The sequence below is a fragment of the Strongylocentrotus purpuratus genome, unplaced genomic scaffold (assembly GCF_000002235.5).
Source record: "Strongylocentrotus purpuratus isolate Spur 01 unplaced genomic scaffold, Spur_5.0 spur5_scaffold_6, whole genome shotgun sequence".
In the NCBI taxonomy this organism is placed as follows: Eukaryota; Metazoa; Echinodermata; class Echinoidea; order Camarodonta; family Strongylocentrotidae; genus Strongylocentrotus; species Strongylocentrotus purpuratus.
The window spans coordinates 10,904,600-10,922,378 of NW_022145612.1; the positions used below are offsets into that span (position 1 = coordinate 10,904,600).

A 17,779-nucleotide genomic window follows, 5' to 3' on the forward strand; every position below is an offset into this window, starting at 1 on the left:
GCTCCCCATGAAACCCTTTTTCTTATGTTAATTGGAGCTGATTTTATTTGATTTGATTTGATTTGATTTGATTTGATTTATTTATTCGTCCACAATGTGGAAATATGCTTCCCACCAGCATTACTATAATACAAGAAACAGAGTACAATAATATGAAACATGCAAAACAATTAAGCAAACAATTTCAGAACAGAAATTAATAATTTTTACGCCATCCAAAATTGTTAAACTTGATTAGATCATTAGAAATATTAGAGACAATCACCTGTCAGTGACCATGCAGGGAGGTCTAATCTCTCCTGGCCAAACTAGTGCAGATAGGCTTTAAACAGCGCGTGTAGGCCATGATAATAAAATCTCCCAAATTTGGCCCTTTTCCCCTCATTTCAGTATCATGTCGGCTGTAATGATTTTGATTGATTAGTTAGTAACATGATTATAATAAAATCATCCAGCTATTCAATACACAATGAAGTGCAACCATGATAGAGGGACAGAGACAATGGAAAAAGGAACGACAGATTATCCATAGCGCTTTTATAGTTTCAAGACACTAAAACTGATGCAGCTCTAATGTCTCCACCTCTCTCTCTCTCTCTCTCTTTCTCAAGGGGGTCAAGTCCAGTCCTGTAAGGATCAAAACTCGAAAGAGACCCATGGCAGAGAGAATGGAAGAGATGGGTGGGAAAAGGGAAAGAGAAAATGAGGAAGAGAAGGGTAGATAGAAAAAAGAAGTTAAATTAAAAAAATAACGAGAGAGGCGGAAAGAGGCGCATTAATACTTAAAGGATTATTATCTGTTATCACATAAATATTCAGTATAACATTTTGTTACAGATTGTTCATCTTGCAGGCTAGGTCGTAACCTTTGACTCTATAGTATAACGTGATTTCAAATTATGTAAAACTCTTTCATATTATTATAATTAGCTCCGAGTTTAACCTTTTCCGAAAAGTGCAAAATCATTATTTTGCGTTTCGCAGTGTATTTTGTTATTTTGTTTACCATTTGATAAGCTTTTCAACTTGCCTACGTTCTCCCAGGGGCATATACATTTTGAACTTCAATGAAGGTTAAGTCAAGTCATCTTGTTTGCCTTTTGAATACTGATACCAACACTGCCATGTAAACACTCATTGTAGCGTGGTGAACTTGACTACGGTAGATGCAGAGGTGTAGCGTGGCAGTCCAACCACTGAGGAGGGGAGGGGGAGGGGTGGTGGAACCCCGAGTTAGGTGGTTTAAATGTGGAAGAACAAGGTCGTTTTGTGCGCGTGAGGTTGCGGAAGTGTGCAGTCATCTTATTCTAATGTTACCTCCCCCCCCCCCTTTCCCCCCCCCCCCTCTCTCTCTCTCTCTCTCTCTCTCTCTCTCCCTCTCTATCTATCTCCCTCTCTCTCTCTCTGTCTCTCTCCCCCTCTCTCTCTCTTCTCCCATCTCTCTCTCTCCTTCTCTCTCTCCCTCCTTCCTTCTTCCTCTCTCTCTCCCCCCCCCTCTCTCTATATTTCACAAACACACACGCAATCTCTCGATCTTTATATCCACCTTTTCTCTCTACACACATTTTCCCGCCATTCGAGGTGCCCTCCCTACCTCCTATAGCTACGCCACTGACTAGCATAAAATATCGTAAAATATTATTTTGGTCTACCAAACTCAATTTGGGCCATCCCACGCACTCGCATTCCTGAAGGTAATAATATTCCAGGTCTCTCTGATATGCGACATAAAAGGAAGGTAAAGAAACGCTTGAGAAGTTTCTGATACAAAAATCAACAGAATTAGCTAGGAGAAGAAGGGATATATTCTTTTGAATGTCGTGCGCTGCCGAACGTCCTATACGTACTTCGGATCCAATACCTGTTTACAAAACCACTCAAGCGAATATACCAACAATATTGGCTGAATCAGCTGTGGTATGCATTGTAGCCTGTAAAACATTGCAGAGGAAATATTACATAATTATTATGTTCATAATGTTGTTCAACCGAGGTATGCAATTACTAGTCCGAGTAAATTCGGCAGGTTTGTTGCCAAAATGGCTTGCGACTATTAAAGCGCATCTTGCTAATTGGGGAAGAAGTCTTGAGCCCAATAAATTAAACAATATTTTTTAGCTTTGATCGTCTGTAATCTGTTACAAAACACCTGTAAACTGGAATATGCTTTCAGGGGATCACATGCAGCCATGGACTCGAGAAGACTGTAAACTCAAAGTGAACCTTCATCAATATAATTTTCTTCTGACTCGTTCTGACTGAAATATCAGAGGATATACCAAAATAACTACTGTTTTAAACTTCAACTTGAGTGCGGACTTTTCTTAACCCTTGATATTTTCATGGGCGAAACTTTACGATTCTGCATAACAGTTCACCTTTTTGGCCGCGTTCCAGTTGATAATTTTTGTTGTTTGAAAAAAATACCGTGAAATACCTTTGGAATACCTAAACTGTCATCAAGGGATTTCTATCAGACGTATATTTGTATGCATGTGTGTTCGTATTTGTGTTTACAATCGCCAAGCCAGTGCAGTGATTTAAGCGCACGATCATTCGAGCATATTATTTGAACAGGCCAACCTATATACCTCACGCCTACGTATAGCCAACCAACGCAAATTTAACAGTCAATTTCCTTCAGGAAAATATATTTGAGAGGTAATTCAGAGGTTTCAGAGGTTTAGAGGTTAACAGCACAGTGTCTCGTGGCAGACAACGTACGAAAAGGAATTTTCATAACTTTCCGAGATCATAGCGAGAAGTTCATGTGGGTAGGTCGACTTGGCCTGTATGCGATCAACTTCATATAGCAGAGACTGGTCCACTTTAGAATTGCACGTCGGAGTATCAACACAGAAAGCGAATTGGCTAAACTATACATTATCACGGATCTTTGATTTGGACTCTGCATAGTTTGAGAGAATTAAGAGAAACCTCGACTATTGGAGTCATTAAAAATTGTTTTCGTTTACCACTGTCGCTCTAGATATCAAATAAGAGCGATTTTTATAATCATTGTGGTAGGCCTATTCATAGCTGCTTATGACTGCGTTGACTAAACTACAATCTCATCACAGAGTCACGACATAGCGTATAGGGAGTGTCAGGGGGTGTAGCAGACTACATTATGTTCACAAATTTGTCACGTGATGCAGGGCACACCCGATAGTCGCTGGCTGACGGCTTAAAACAGAATTACACTTGAATAATGTTGAACCCTGTGGATATATGACTCGTCTTGGTTTTAAGGATTTACAACTCTCTTGATATCAGTGGGATTAAAACAGCTGAATTCTTGCTCGGTTTACTCATGGAACTACTTAGTACGTCCATGGTTTAGTCGAGCCCCCAAGACCCTGCCAAAACGAAGGTCTTTAGCTTAGCTCTTGCGTAATCTTCTCATCAGATCCCTAGCCGGAAATTCTGAGACAGAAAATCTGTGAATCACACCAACATGCATTCAAGACGGTGATGCGACTGAAAACCATGAAGGCTCTTGCTCACGTTTATATACGTACATCAAACCTAGATAAACAAACATTATTATAAGCCTTCCTGTGTCATCTTTGAGGTACTAATGTGTTGAATCGCCTCTGTTTATATACTTCAAGCTTGATATTATCTGAAAGAATGACGATCATCATCAAAGTGTCGACTCCTGTGTCATCAAATTAATGAAGACGTTCAATTATGATCCATTGAAAATAACCAAGATCATCAACTTGCATTAAAAGTGCTTTGCAGTAAAGAAGAATTTGCTTTTCTCCTTCAAGATGAATAATAATTCAGACAGCAAAGGGTCGACGAAGCGAGCATCCAGAAAACTATCGATGCCGAAATTTACCCGCCAATTTTCGTCCACGGACTTTGTCAAGAAGCTTAGCCCTGATATTAATTTCGGGAAAAAAATTAAGCCTGAAATCGGGAAAAAGTTCTGGACGTCAATCGGAAGAATGTGGGCTACAATTTATGAAGGTAAGCTTATCAACATATTGAAATAGGAACTACGAATATTTTATCTATTATCATTATCTCATTTTTCACGATATTCGCCTGGTAATACTTTGAGTATCCAGGCAATAGTCGTTGGGATTGAATATTTTTATATACTTTCTGCTGTTCTTTAAGTCTGTAAGTTGGTAAATGACAACCGCCCCCCCCCTCATTCACACACACACATGCATTAAATACATGCATGCATTGACATTTACCATTCAAAGTTTACATCCAAAGATTCAGAGGTTTTTGTTACCTATCTACGTTGCAAATGTTAATGTCAATAATGTCATATATTTTATGGTTATTAGCGTATAATGTTAGTGTGTTGACAATTTGGCTGAACGCCAATGTTGCTCGACTCCCCCCCCCCCCCTCCCCCTCCTATCCCCATTATATTGTTTATTAACGACGTACAAAGAAGTTTCAGCCAGGGCTCGAAACGCTCGAGTAATTGTATTTTTAGCTGCATTAGCAATATATTGGCTGTTGTTTGTAGGCCCCTAATTGTTATCAATGATATCCAAAAATGTATGGTCTATAAGTAGCAAGCAAATAAAGAATTGGCGACTTGCCTAATGCAGCAAGTGGGCCTATGTAAAGGTAACATTACAGACTGCTGTAGGCCAGTAATGGCTTTGAAAATGATAAACACATCACATCATTGTGTATTAACAGAAGCGGATCTAGAGGGGGGGGGGGGGTTGGGGGGGTTGCAACCCCCCCAAAAAAAAATCCGGGGACCATTTTTTTAAATCTTATCTTTTTTTTTAAACTTGTAATTTTATTTTATTCTATTTCTATGTATTTATTTCATTTATTATTATTATTATTATTATTATTATTATTATTATTATTATTATTATTATTATTATTATTATTATTATTATTATTATTATTATTATTATTATTTCTTTTTGGGGGGAGGGGGGGGGGGTTGGGCGAACAAATGTCACAGAGTCCCTTGCCCCCCCCCCCCCCATCAGCTTTTTTGAGGACACGGGCCACCGCCGAAGTGACAAGCTAGGCCAGCGTTGCCGATTCTCATCCCCAAAATCCCCACATTAAAAAAAAAAAAAAATTGGGGGATTGTTGAAGTCTTTGGGGATGAAAAATAAATATTTGGGAATGAAAATAATATTGAGTTTTATGAAAAACGAATTTGGGGATTTTCTGTCAAAATTTGGCAACTTTGGGGATATTTTAAGTGTCGTTTGGGTGGGCATTTAGTGAAGATTTAACGCACGCTGAGCTGGGCTGCTCATTTCCTGGATTACTTGTTCAAGTTGCTCACTTTTTTATCAGTCTGGTCTGCCAGTGACAAGCAATATGGAAGCAAACAGGGCAAAGAATTAAGTTGCGGCAATCCAGTCTCGCATCTTTTTTTACTGGAAGGTATGTTTGAATCATGCAAAAAAGTTGGCATACAGGGTAAATTACCATACATGGGGGTGTAATACGGACGTGTTCATGCACTGCTTTTTATGGTCTCCATTGTGTGAATAGATGCCAGGAAAACATCACTTACGGGGTTCAAATAAACACCCCCAAAAAAATCGGCTCGCCGCTTCGCGGCTCGTGGACGATGCTCCGCATCGTCATTATTGGTCAACCCCCCCTTAGCAAAAAGCTAGATCCGCCCCTGATTAAGCAATATATTTTACAATTTAATATACCATGGTCAGATGATAGAAAATTTACTGACTATAAAGATAAAGGCTGTACTAAACTTATTAAATAAAGTTTTCCCGGAATTATGCGAATCTTGTGGAAAATGTCGGTTCATACTTTGGAGTTCGCATTAGTATGATTAAATATGACATGGGTGATTGTCTATTAAAAGTATTTTCAGTAGGGGTCAGCACAAACTGTCGGATATTCATCTGAGTCATTAGCTCTGCAAAACCCCTAGAGCCATTAACCTGCAGTTAAGCTCTATTGCTAATCTGCAGGCTACTATTTTAAACTTTTCTTTTAATCTCATACATTTGACAGGGAATCAAACCAGATAATTCCATAATGCATCATAATATCTGTAGTGAGGCTCAATTTTTTGAAGTCGGGTATATAATGTTCGTTGCCGTGAAAATTGAGAGAGTTAATTTTAAAACTACAGTATATTAATCAGTTTTATTATTAGCCTACATTTTTTTTTACACTCTGAAAACTAAAATGTTAAATCGCAATTTAAAAGGGCCGAGGAGTGACCACTCTTTCAAAATGTCAGATTGATACTTTTAACTTGCTGGATTCAACCTTTATAGTGTTGGATCCAGCATGTTAAAAGTGTTAATCTACCATTCTGAAAGAGTGGTCACTCCTCGGCCTTTTAATGGTGATTTAACATTTCAGTTTTTAGAGTGCAGTTTTTTTTTGTAATAGAACCAGTCTCTTTTTATCTTGTCCACATTCTTGTATGATAAGGGTATCACAGTAGTCAGAAAACAAAATAGTTATGCAATGGAAAATACAAACAACGAAAACAAGAACGTGTATTCTGTTCTGTAGCTTATGTGTGTATAGGCCTAAACAAACTAATATATTTGTGAACTACATGTGATATATACTTGAAACGTTTAGTTTGTAGGCCTATAAACAAACTTATAAAGTTTTTTATTCGCCAATAAAAAAAAGACAAGACTTCCAATATTTGTTTATAATAGGCCTTAATAAACAAGACTAATTCTGTCTTGATAGGTTCATACATAGCCTTACGAATTCAAAATCAATCCGATATGAATATGTTGTTGCTTTTTGGTTGAAAGTGGCACCTCGACAAAATATACTTAGAAACGTTTTTTTAAATAGGCTTAAAACAAACTGAGCAGTTTCGTGTTTATTGGCCTCAACAAACGAGATCCTCTGGTCTTTAAATCAAAGAAACTTCTTGTCGAAGATCCTGTCCTAAAACAAGACGCCAATAAAATTATCAAATCAATTCCAAATAAAATTATATTCTCTCTATTTAAAATGGGTTGAAACAACAATGATAATTGAAATATTAAGTGAAGTGATATCTGTAGCTCTCTCAATGCTTTTTTTTCAGTATCACAGTGCATTATAAATTAACTATAAAAGTACTTATTTTGAAAAATGAATATTCTTGCCAAGATAATGAACACAATTCAACATGTACGAGTAATTTGTCAGCCATTAGTTGAAAGTCACAGACTAAAAATATTCCCTTATTTTTCGGTGTATTTAAGGCTATTGAAAATGTTGAAATGTTATTGAAAAAGACATAGACATACTAGGTTGCTTCTATACTCTACCTTTAAAGTGTCCTTAGCAGATTGTTAATTGTATCCAGTGACTCATATTCTCATTACACTGGGATCATGCATGGGGCTCCAAAGCCGGCTAAATGTAGGAAATTAACTTGATTTTGAAGACATTTTGAGAGAATTCGTATACATCCTTCCGCTTGGGAAATTGCCCGGTGGGATTTCAGTTACAAAATTAGCTTTTGGGGCCTTCACACCAGGCAATGGTAAATAGTTGTGACAACTTGGCCTTCACGATTATTTTGTTGAAGTCTAACAAAAATGACTTCCCTCCCGTTTTCTGTAAGCGCGATTTCTCAGGCCATGCTCTATTCACCACATTTTTGTATCCCACTCCCATTTAATAATAACAATAATAATAATAATAATAATAATAATAATAGTAATAGTGTTAACTTACACCGTCCAGGGACGCTCATGGTGCTAGCTCAGCAACAGTTCTATTAAAGCATTTGTTTTCCTTTCGGGGAGGGGGGGGGGGGGTCAAAAAAAATCCTCACATCTCTTAGAATCTCTTTCCAATAAAATTGTCTGATGAAAAGGAAAACAAAACAAAACAAAAAATAAATTTAAAAAAAGGGGGAAATAATCCTCACATCTGGGGATCCCTTATCACTGGAAAAGGTGGAAATATGACATAAATCATAAGTGATTGTTTTTTGCAGTGGGGAGTTGCTCAAACCCCTAGAACCCCTTCGTTTTACAGGCCTTTATCCATCCCTAAAAACTCACTGTATCTAATAATTTTCATTTGCCCCAGTTGACCGTGGGTGCCATCTTTACCATTAGTGTGCACCTGCCCTTTTTTGTCGGAGGGGGGGGGGGGGGGGGAGGAGGGGTTATTGACCACTTATTTGATTTTCTTTGTAAAATAACGTTATTTTTCAAGACGTAACATAATAGTGTGTTGGTAGAATTATGTGACAAAATCGTTGTTACACAAACAATACCCCTTGTCTTCTCCGTACATTGTGCATAGAAGAAGATGTGGGTAGGCTATGGTCTCTCTATAAGATTTGTATAATATTGATCACGTTGAAGTTCAAGTGTTTTAGAATAGACACGCAGATTATTGTTCTGTTGTAATGTTTCGTTTTGATTCTAACATCATAGTTATAGGTCATGTGGGCTATAGATTCTGCATTTTTACAATTTTGTTAAATTTTATTTCTTCCTGTCACACTTCCTATATTCAAGATGGGCATAAATTATGTTAAGCTGTGTTAAAGGTGGGGGCACAGAGGGCAGATGCATCCCAAGGGATGAGGGGAAATTAAGAAAGGGGTTAAAGAGTGGGTGAGCGAGAGAGTAAAAGAGAGAGAGAGAGAGAGAGAGAGAGGGTAAAAAAGTGAGAGAGGGGTGGGAAAGGAGAGAAAGAGAGGGGAAGGGGGAAAGGAGAAGGAAATGGGGTGACAGAAAAGGAAGGTTAGATGGGGAAAAGTAGGAGGTGTGAAAAAGAATGAGAGACGAGGACGCCATTATGCCACGCCGCCCCTCTCACCCTCGCCATCTCATCGCATTCAGTGCCTCCCCACTCCCCCATTATTTGTCCCTTGTTACGCCACCACCAATGGTTTCCTTCATAAAAGTTATATTTTTGCCAAATAATGCAACTTGGCCCTAAACTGTAATTCTACCTTGTTTGTTGCTCAGAAGGAAAGTTAAAACAAAAAGGAAAGAGGTTCGTAAAATGGAAGGAAATTAGGTCAACAATGAGAAAGTTATCACTCTATAGATTTGAGATCAGTATCATGGTAACTTTCTATTGGCAAATTGGTCATATCACTGTGATGTATTGTTGGACAACTCTCCATGTCGATCCTATACACAGTGTCTGTAATAATAATATTTAATAATTCTGTTGATAAACAGGATCTTTTAATTGGACGGAGAAACAATATACCACTGTTTCTCGATTCAAGCGCCCAGGTAAAGGTCATGAAAGAGAGAATGGAAAATCAATAATCATATTTTAGTTAACACAAAATTTGAGCATTATCCATTATTACTTAGCAGTCAGGGGATCTTCGCCAATTTGAGATTTACATGCATTTCGTGATATCAAAATATGAATATTCAGAACGTTCTTTTTGTCATTTTTCGGATTTGGGATCAAAGTTTCATCTGCCGGATTTTCTGGTTTGTCAGTTTTCGGTCAATTTCATTTGTTACAAAATTGGATCGCCATTTTACGAAGGTCTTCAATATTGGAGAAGAAAAAAAATCATCGGGTAATCATTATTTACCATCAATTTTGAAAATTCCATTTTGAGCACAACACCTGTTGAAACACAATGGTATTGGTTAAATTGCGAAGCCACAAAGCACCTTTATAATGAGAAGATACCGTAAGGCCAACCGCAAAACATCATAACCATCACGAATACAAGCACTTTGTCTTTGCTCCGTGCGTTTGTGTAAAACAAAAATAAAATTATATTTGTTGATATTTTGTAATCCATGTTGGGTCTAAAAACCTCGTTGATACATCTGTTATAATGATTAATCAGAGAATATTTGATATAAATCGTATGTGTATTGATACCTTTAACCATGGACCTACTACGAAGTAGATTGCTTTAACAGTCCTCTTTCTCAACAGAGTGCATTGCAGCCAAATTTAGAATCCTTGGTATAAACCCTTAGCCTACTTTGAAAGGTAAATTTGCCTCACTGCATCTGTTGTATTCTCAGTGTCTATTTTTTCATAGCACAATAACAACTGGGTATACCCAGTAAATACAGATTGTCTGTGCTCCTCCAATATAGTTTGTTTCTCTCAATAAGAATGTAGATCAGACCTAGTGGTGCGTGCATCAAACATAAGGACGCCCCCCCCCCTTTTTGAAGGCCCCCGAATAAAAAAAAGGTGGCTCACGTACTATAATCATAAATAATGGTGACTTGAAAATAGTGAGGTATATCTTATATCAACACTCTGGATGATCAACAATGAACAATCCAAACCTAAATTACCGATTGGGGGGGGGGGGGGGTGGTGGGGTGGGGAATCGTTTATCACTTTAAATACAAGGTAACAAAATCCTCCTCTCTTTTGTGTATGAGCACAAAAGAGGAGTATTAAGTGGGTTTGTATACGTGTTCGCCTTTTATAGAATTTGGGGCACTCTGTAATACCTGCATGCGTGATAACTTTTATAGTTATACAAGACTCAAACTTAATCAAGATTTAAAATAAAAGCACTTTTTATTCTTATTTGATTTTCAAATATGTTACAACTCAATAAGGTAATGTTACGATTATGGCCTAGTTGAATTCATGCCTGAAATTAGCCCAATCAGGAAAATTGAATGTCATTTATGACTACCCCTAACCCTAAAGAGAATACATTGTGCACGTGATTAAATCATAACAGGATTTAATGCATGCATAATTATGCATAATACTCAAGGCCATCGTGGTTGATATTAGTTTATGTTACGCCTTCTCTTTTGGATCCCAGCATTTTTGACAAAGAGATTGCCCTAAAATTAATTGTAGTATGCAAGATCGTGATGACAAAAGGTGACCTCCAGAAAGTAACTATTAGTGTGAGGGAGTCAATAGGCCTTTGAATTTTATTAAAAGTGATGCTGAATTCTTCCTTGGGCCAGTTTCATCGTATGGACAATGTAGATCCCCCTTTATCAGAAGAATAACTGTGGTAACACCATATGCTGTGCCCCCCCCCCCCCCCACCCCATTCCACTTTGGGGATAACCGTGGATATATCACATTATTGTTTTAATACTCCATGATAACTTTGACCATATCATTAAAAAAAAAGACAGAATCAATTGTGTTTGCAATGCCCTCGGGGTAGTGGGCGTAGTGTAGATCCAGCTATCGAGGGGGGGGGGGGGCACCTGTTTGACTCAAGAAGGCCAACGGTGATGGGGGGTGTGTCACTCCTTTCTTTTTCTTCCCCTCTCTATATCTCTATGGCATTTTTCGCCATTTAGTTGCATGGGAACACTCCCAGGACCGTGCCCTCCCACAAACCCGTAGACACGGGATCAGTGCTATAAATTATATGCAAAATGTGTTAAGGTCTCTTTTCCACTTGCGAAAACGCCCTTGAATGTGGCTAAGACAATGATTGATGGTAATTGAAACCTGACACTTCAATCACAAAATTCAATACCAATCAATGACCTCAAAATGTCACACAGTGGCGTATTTACGTGGGGTCGGGGGCACCTCCCCCCTCACATTATAACAGAAGTGAAAAAAAAAGAGACAGAAAGGAAGAGGGGAAAAGAGAACATAAAAAAGATGATAATGAGCCTCTCCCGTGCACCCCTTATTCTAATCAATGGCCTTGAATGATAATTCACATTTCATCCACTGAGTAACGGTGCCGCCCCCACCATGATACCGGTGCCCCCTCCCAATGTCTGGATACCCGCTATATGCCACAACATATACCGTAACTAATACCAGGAACATAATGTACAAAATAATCTCCGTTTTCCCTATCCGGAATATTAAAGGCTACATGCAACTTTTACTTTTCAGTTAGATATCGGATTTTCTGTCAGTTTAGTTGCCACAATTTTGACGCCTGTCATAAAACTTGTCACTATTGAGATTTAAAATATAAACGGAAACGCAAATGTAACTATCGTAACCAGGATAGTTTTTCTTCTTATGTTGCTTCCTCTAAGAACGAGGTGCAGTGAATTGCATTTTCTTGAATTTGTCGTTGTAGGAAAATGAATATGGATTCTCATATACTGGAAAACAAAGTGCGGTCTGTGCCAATTGTCATAGCAAGAGCAATGCGGCATAAAATTGAAAAAGGTACGTAAATCAGAAGTTTGCTGTATCTGTGAAATATTGGAAGAGATTGAATTGATCTGATTGAGGAGGGGTCCAATTCGTGAGTGGCGAAACAGCCGGCCGATAATTCGGGGGTTAGTAAGCACTAATTTCTTTGGTCCTCGAAAAATCGCACAGCCCTTACACGTGGAGGGGGCCCGGCCCCTGCCCACCCCCCTGGATCCTCCACTGACTGATATAATTCGTGACTTTACCTGTTTAAACACAAATTCACCACTCATTAAAAATTCAATAGACTGTACAACTGTTTTATAGTATATTTCACCCATTGTACGTGTGACAAAAATGAATGTGGTGGCCCACTGTTTGCTCTAATTGCCTATACCGAGACAGGTAAAAAGTTAAGACCCATGGCTTTTATCACTTGAAGAAGTAATAATTAATAAATGTTTAGGTATTAATGATTATTTGCACTCGGTCTTACAAAAAGGGGTAGGCCTTTATTGACGCATCATAATCATTTTGTAGGTCCGCAGTTTATCTGTAAATATTTGTTTTGTGATAAACAGAGATAACTATCTTACTTTGCAAAATAAATATCATTTAGACCTTATCAAAGCACGGATGGGAAAATAATGTTTAGTCTGTAAAGCGCTTAGAGACACAAGCTATATAAAAAGCGGAATATTATTATTAAATGTCTTTGGAATGTAAATACAAACAGTTTTTAAGATAATTTGATCTCGTTCTTTCGATTTGATTAACTAGTTGAGAAATAGCTAAATGGGAGTGGGTGATGTGTGTGACAATAAATGAATTTAAGCGCGGCATACTCATAATGAAAGCAAGAACCCCAGCCCTCCCCCTGCAAATATCTTCTAAAACAGTGACTGCCTGCAGACGGAGCTATGGGGAGCATACGTCGACCACACCCTGTGATAGATACGCTAAATTAGGGACACGCAAGAAAGATGTATAATGTGTAATGTGAAATAGACAAAATATTAGGGATTTAGCAACTTTAAATAGTAATACTGAAATAGACTTGTCCCCCCCCCCCCCCGGGCCAAAAAACACGTTTTAACCTTTTATTTTAATGTCGGGGCAATTTTTTTTTTTTTTTTAGTACTCCCTCCCCCTGTATACCTTGAACATCATTGTCTCCAATATTCACAGAGCTTGCCATCTTGCAGAGCGACCTCTCTGTTGAAAGATAATAATATAGACCCAAATGTTACTTTCACTCAGCACGCTCATTTTCGTAATACAATAATAATTGATGCACAAAGTTTTGTTAAGAGCCTCGTTTCAATGTATTAATCCTACCTCCTTGGTAGAACAAAGATCATGACTTGTCTTACCTTACAACACGTAATGTAATATGCAATTTGCATTCTGACGATTGAAATACAATTATTCGTAACAGGTGATTGGAATAAATAAATATGAACGAGGCACTTAAGATTTGTGCATTAAACTTATGAAAATGGTTTGTTAAGCCAGCTTGAATCTCCGGTATACGTGGTATAGTATACAGAATATGGTGGTGCCGGTGTGGGAAGAGCGATATTGAAACTATATGACTGGCCAGCTCCTTTCATTCGGAGGCCCAGTAGGTTATACATCAATAAATCTTTTAAATATACAAGCTTCATATAGCACTCTTGGACAGTAATGTTCTAAAACGTTCTACCCCTGTTAATACGTCTGACAGTCTGTCTGAATATTATGCCCTTTATCAACTTATTTCGGGACCTCACTCCCATGCCCGCCACTGAATCCACCACTGGGACTCCCCCCCCCCCCCCCACCATTTCGCATGAGAACTAACCCTGCGCTCAGACACAAATAATGTCAAATTACAGTAGCAAAAATTTACGTATAGGCCCTACTACCATATGGCTCTTTTTTTTTTTTAACATCTTACATTTCAGGGGGAAAAAGTAATACACCAGCAACAACAACCATATGATGATAATTTTATACAAATAACAAAAATATAAATCTCGTGGAAGAACCCCCCCCCCCCCTTAAAAAAAAAAATTAAAATTCAAACTCCAAGTCCAATACAATTTTTTGTGTAAAATCAAAACTTGTATGGGGTCATTCTCAATATAAATCAAAGTTATGTTATTAAATGAATGAATAATATTGTGGTCCTGTGCCCCCAGCAGATTTTTGTTGTGGGGGGGGGGGGGGGAGGGCACCTGTAAACCATTTTCTTGTAGTTTTTTTAATATGGTAAATTGGTAGGGATATGACTTATAAGTTATGTAGGTCCATTGGTTATATCAGGGAGCCCTTTCAAGATCAGTCAATCCACATATTCTCACATTCAAATATTTACTTTTCTTGTCTTGCCTTGGTCTTATATAACTTTAATACGCCTTTGATGATCACCAAAAAAAGGCTAAACTGGAAACTCAAAGCGATAGTCATTGGGTATAATATTCTGGTTGTCCAGCTGTGATTGAAATAGAAAATTCCCCTAGATCGACAACCGCGGCATGTACCAAGGAGGTGAACATGGTGTATGCAAGGAGTTACTACCTTGGCCCGCCGCGCCGAGACGATGGTTTTAATCTTGACCGCACTTTCCCCCAAACAAGAAGCTTTGTGATTGATTGACACATAATAAACGGTCGGCCCACGAACGCGCGCGCGCGTTATACCAACAATCGATTTCAAATTCTATTAATTCCATCTACCACTGTTGTTTGCAGATGCGGCGGAGACTCTGCGGAATTTCGTCTTCAGGATGGTACCTGGAAATTCAGAAACGGTGGGAGATGAAACAACCACTGAACCTGTCCGGAATATCAAGGTGGAAGAGAGCACCGATTTGCTGTCATCGATCAGAAAACATGGCTTCATTTTGGGAATTTTGTTGATGGTTTGGCTTGTCGGATACCTCGGCTTCAGTGTATTATGGCTGCTGCTCATTGTTGTCGTCAGTGTGTGGAGAGATCGCGCCAGCCGCCGCAAAGCCCGGTCGACCGCACTGGCCAGGGCAGCCGTGGAGAATGAGCGAGATAGCATTGTCGGTGTAGTTCGGGATTTGCCGTCATGGGTATGTTTTTTTAAATTTTTCTAAAGACTAATTTGATATTGAAATCTGTTATTTCATGATAAACAAGCTTCAAAGGTTTTGTTTTTATTAAAATATAAGCTCCAAATATCAACGATAGACTAGAAATGGAAGGATACCCAACTCAAGATCAAGCCAAGCCATTATGAATAGGATTATGAATATGATAACCATCCTCAATATTTCTCAGTTTTAATTGAATTACGAAACCTGGGATTTGCCGTCATAGGTATGTTTTTTTAATTTTTCTAAAGACTAATTTGATATTGAAATCTGTTATTTCATGATATACAAGCTTCAAAGGTTTTGTTTTTATTAAAATATAAGCTCCAAATATCAACGATAGACTAGAAATGGAAGGATACCCAACTCAAGCCAAGCCATTATGAATAGGATTATGAATATGATAACCATCCTCAATATTTCTCAGTTTTAATTGAATTACGAAACCTGGCTTTTTAAAACATTCAAGCAAGAGATACCCAACTACTCATTGCCTTTTCTCAGAAAAAAAAAGAAAGAAAACTTTCTCATGCTCCTGCTACTAACATCAACCTTTAATTTGTTTAAATAAAATAAGTTGTAACAATGGACAATGATCTGCATGGAAACTGGTGAGTTATGAAAATTGGACAAAGTCATGCAAAAACGATTAAAAGATAGACTCCAGATAATTTGAGCTTTGTCAGGTTAGTACCGGTAGTCCTGGTAATAATCATGATACACCAGAATTACCATTGAAGATAAAGAGTTGTTTCTGTCTTCGAAAGTGGCCTCTCGACTTTCATTATCTACATATTTTGCTAGGGTGATTTGAAATTTGATAAAGCTTTTCATTAAAAAGTGTATTCAGTGGTTCAGTGAATCGTTATTCAAGGTAAATGTAAGATCCACCTATCACATGTCTACAAGGTTGTCATTCACTTTCAATACTGACTTTAAATTTCCCAAAATCTAAGTGAAAGTCTCACCTCCCTGGTGAAACCAATATACATTTTGAATAATGGAAGGTTGAATCTACTGCCTAAAGTGTTAATTTTAATGACTTAAACACCTGTGAGAAAATATAATGAAAAGGAAAAAAAAGGAAACTTATACATGTACATGTACTGATCACTGTTATCTCTTGCACTGTTATCTCTTGATATTTTATATCTTGATGTTTTATCTGAAATTCCATGATACAAATATACAAGGAATCCTAAATTCCTAATAGAGCTTGCATTGACAATTCTTTGCAATAGGTAATAAAGGGTCAACTGATTATGGCTGAAGTTGACCAGTGGAGTGTGAAAACCTTAGTTTTATTATTACATGTATTGATTGGTACAGTTTCAAGGGTAAGAAAAGAAGGAACGGGGAGGGGATGATGCGATGTGCATTGACATGCGAATCTAGCTCTTATTTATTTGTAAACAGAGAATAAGTGTTATTTCAGTTTGATAGTTCTATGCAACCTGAATACAGCTAAATTTCATCCACCTACCGGTACTCTTCCTTTGAAGCCATTATAAAATAAAACTTATTGTAGTAATTCCACTGCTGAAAAATTTCTTAGAAAAATATTTCAGAAAAAATTGCACTCTTGAATTCTGTGGGTATGTACAAAAGATAAAATATTGTAGATTTATATTTTACTCCCATCATCTTCCCCCAGAAAAATCCAGTATTTCATTTTAAGTGGTAAAGAGGTGGGTAACTTGGAAAATTAACACTTTATTTTTTAACTATTCATGATCATATAAATAATCTACCGTATGTACAGTATAATGTAGGAAATACATAGTGGAAATTACATTAGAGCTTACCCCTTAATGCAAGAGGCCACTAGGATAAAAGTACAACAGTTTTTTGTTCTTCTTTATAAAAACACACTTAGATGTAGCATACATTTTTTTCATTTTAAAAGTTGTGAAGTTTCCTTTGGCAATCAGCAGTACGATTATCACTTTCAGTGGAAAAAAATCTTTGTGTGTCATATCATATCTGTTTAAAAGTGAAGTTGTACATTGAAAATATTTATATTAAAATCAATTGAACATGCTTACTTACATATTACCTTTTATTTGTTATGTTTCAGGTATACTTTCCTGACATCGAGAGGGCAGAATGGCTCAACCAGGTAAGTCATCAATCTCATCATATTGATTAATGAGGTCATTAGAGTCATGTTTTGATGTTAGGCAATTATGACCTGAGGAATATCAGACATTTGCTAAGGTGACAAAAGTTGTGGGATTTATGTCATCAAAGATGTAAGGTTATGGTTCCAGTTTGGTTTTAGGTTAGTTTAGTTTAGTTTAGGTTAGCCCTAGGGCAGTGGCGTACCTATGGGGGGGGGCAGGGGGGGCAGAGTGCCCCCCCTGACGGGCTCCAGGGGAAAAAAAGAAAAAGGGGAAAGAAAAGAAAAGAAAGGGAAAGGAGAGAAAAAGAAAAAAGGAAAAGGAAAGAAAAAAGGAAAGAAAGAGAAAAAAGGAAAAAAAGGAAAGAAAAAAGGAAGAAGACGAGAAAAGGAAGAAAAAGGGAAAAGAAAAGGAAAGGAATAAAAATGGGGAAAAAAATAAAGAACATGGCCGTAAGCACCAGGGGAGGGGCAGTTGACCCCAGATATTTTGAAATCGTACA

General features: G+C 37.7%; 1 protein-coding gene across 2 annotated transcripts in view; it reads left to right on the forward strand.

Annotated features, from left to right (window-relative positions):
• Nucleotides 1-2,099: 2,099 nt before the first annotated feature.
• The window catches only part of LOC579674 (extended synaptotagmin-2), a 59,066-nt gene continuing 43,386 nt past the window's right edge, over nt 2,100-17,779 (forward strand). Inside the window, exons 1-3 of one of the 2 annotated variants that reach the window (XM_031000436.1) lie at nt 2,100-3,978; nt 14,790-15,136; nt 17,235-17,276. In XM_031000436.1, coding sequence (XP_030856296.1) covers nt 3,777-3,978; nt 14,790-15,136; nt 17,235-17,276 — 591 coding nt within the window. In that variant the 5' untranslated portion in view covers nt 2,100-3,776. The remainder of the gene's footprint in view (nt 3,979-14,789; nt 15,137-17,234; nt 17,277-17,779) is intronic. The other variant, XM_031000437.1, reaches the window with a different exon arrangement.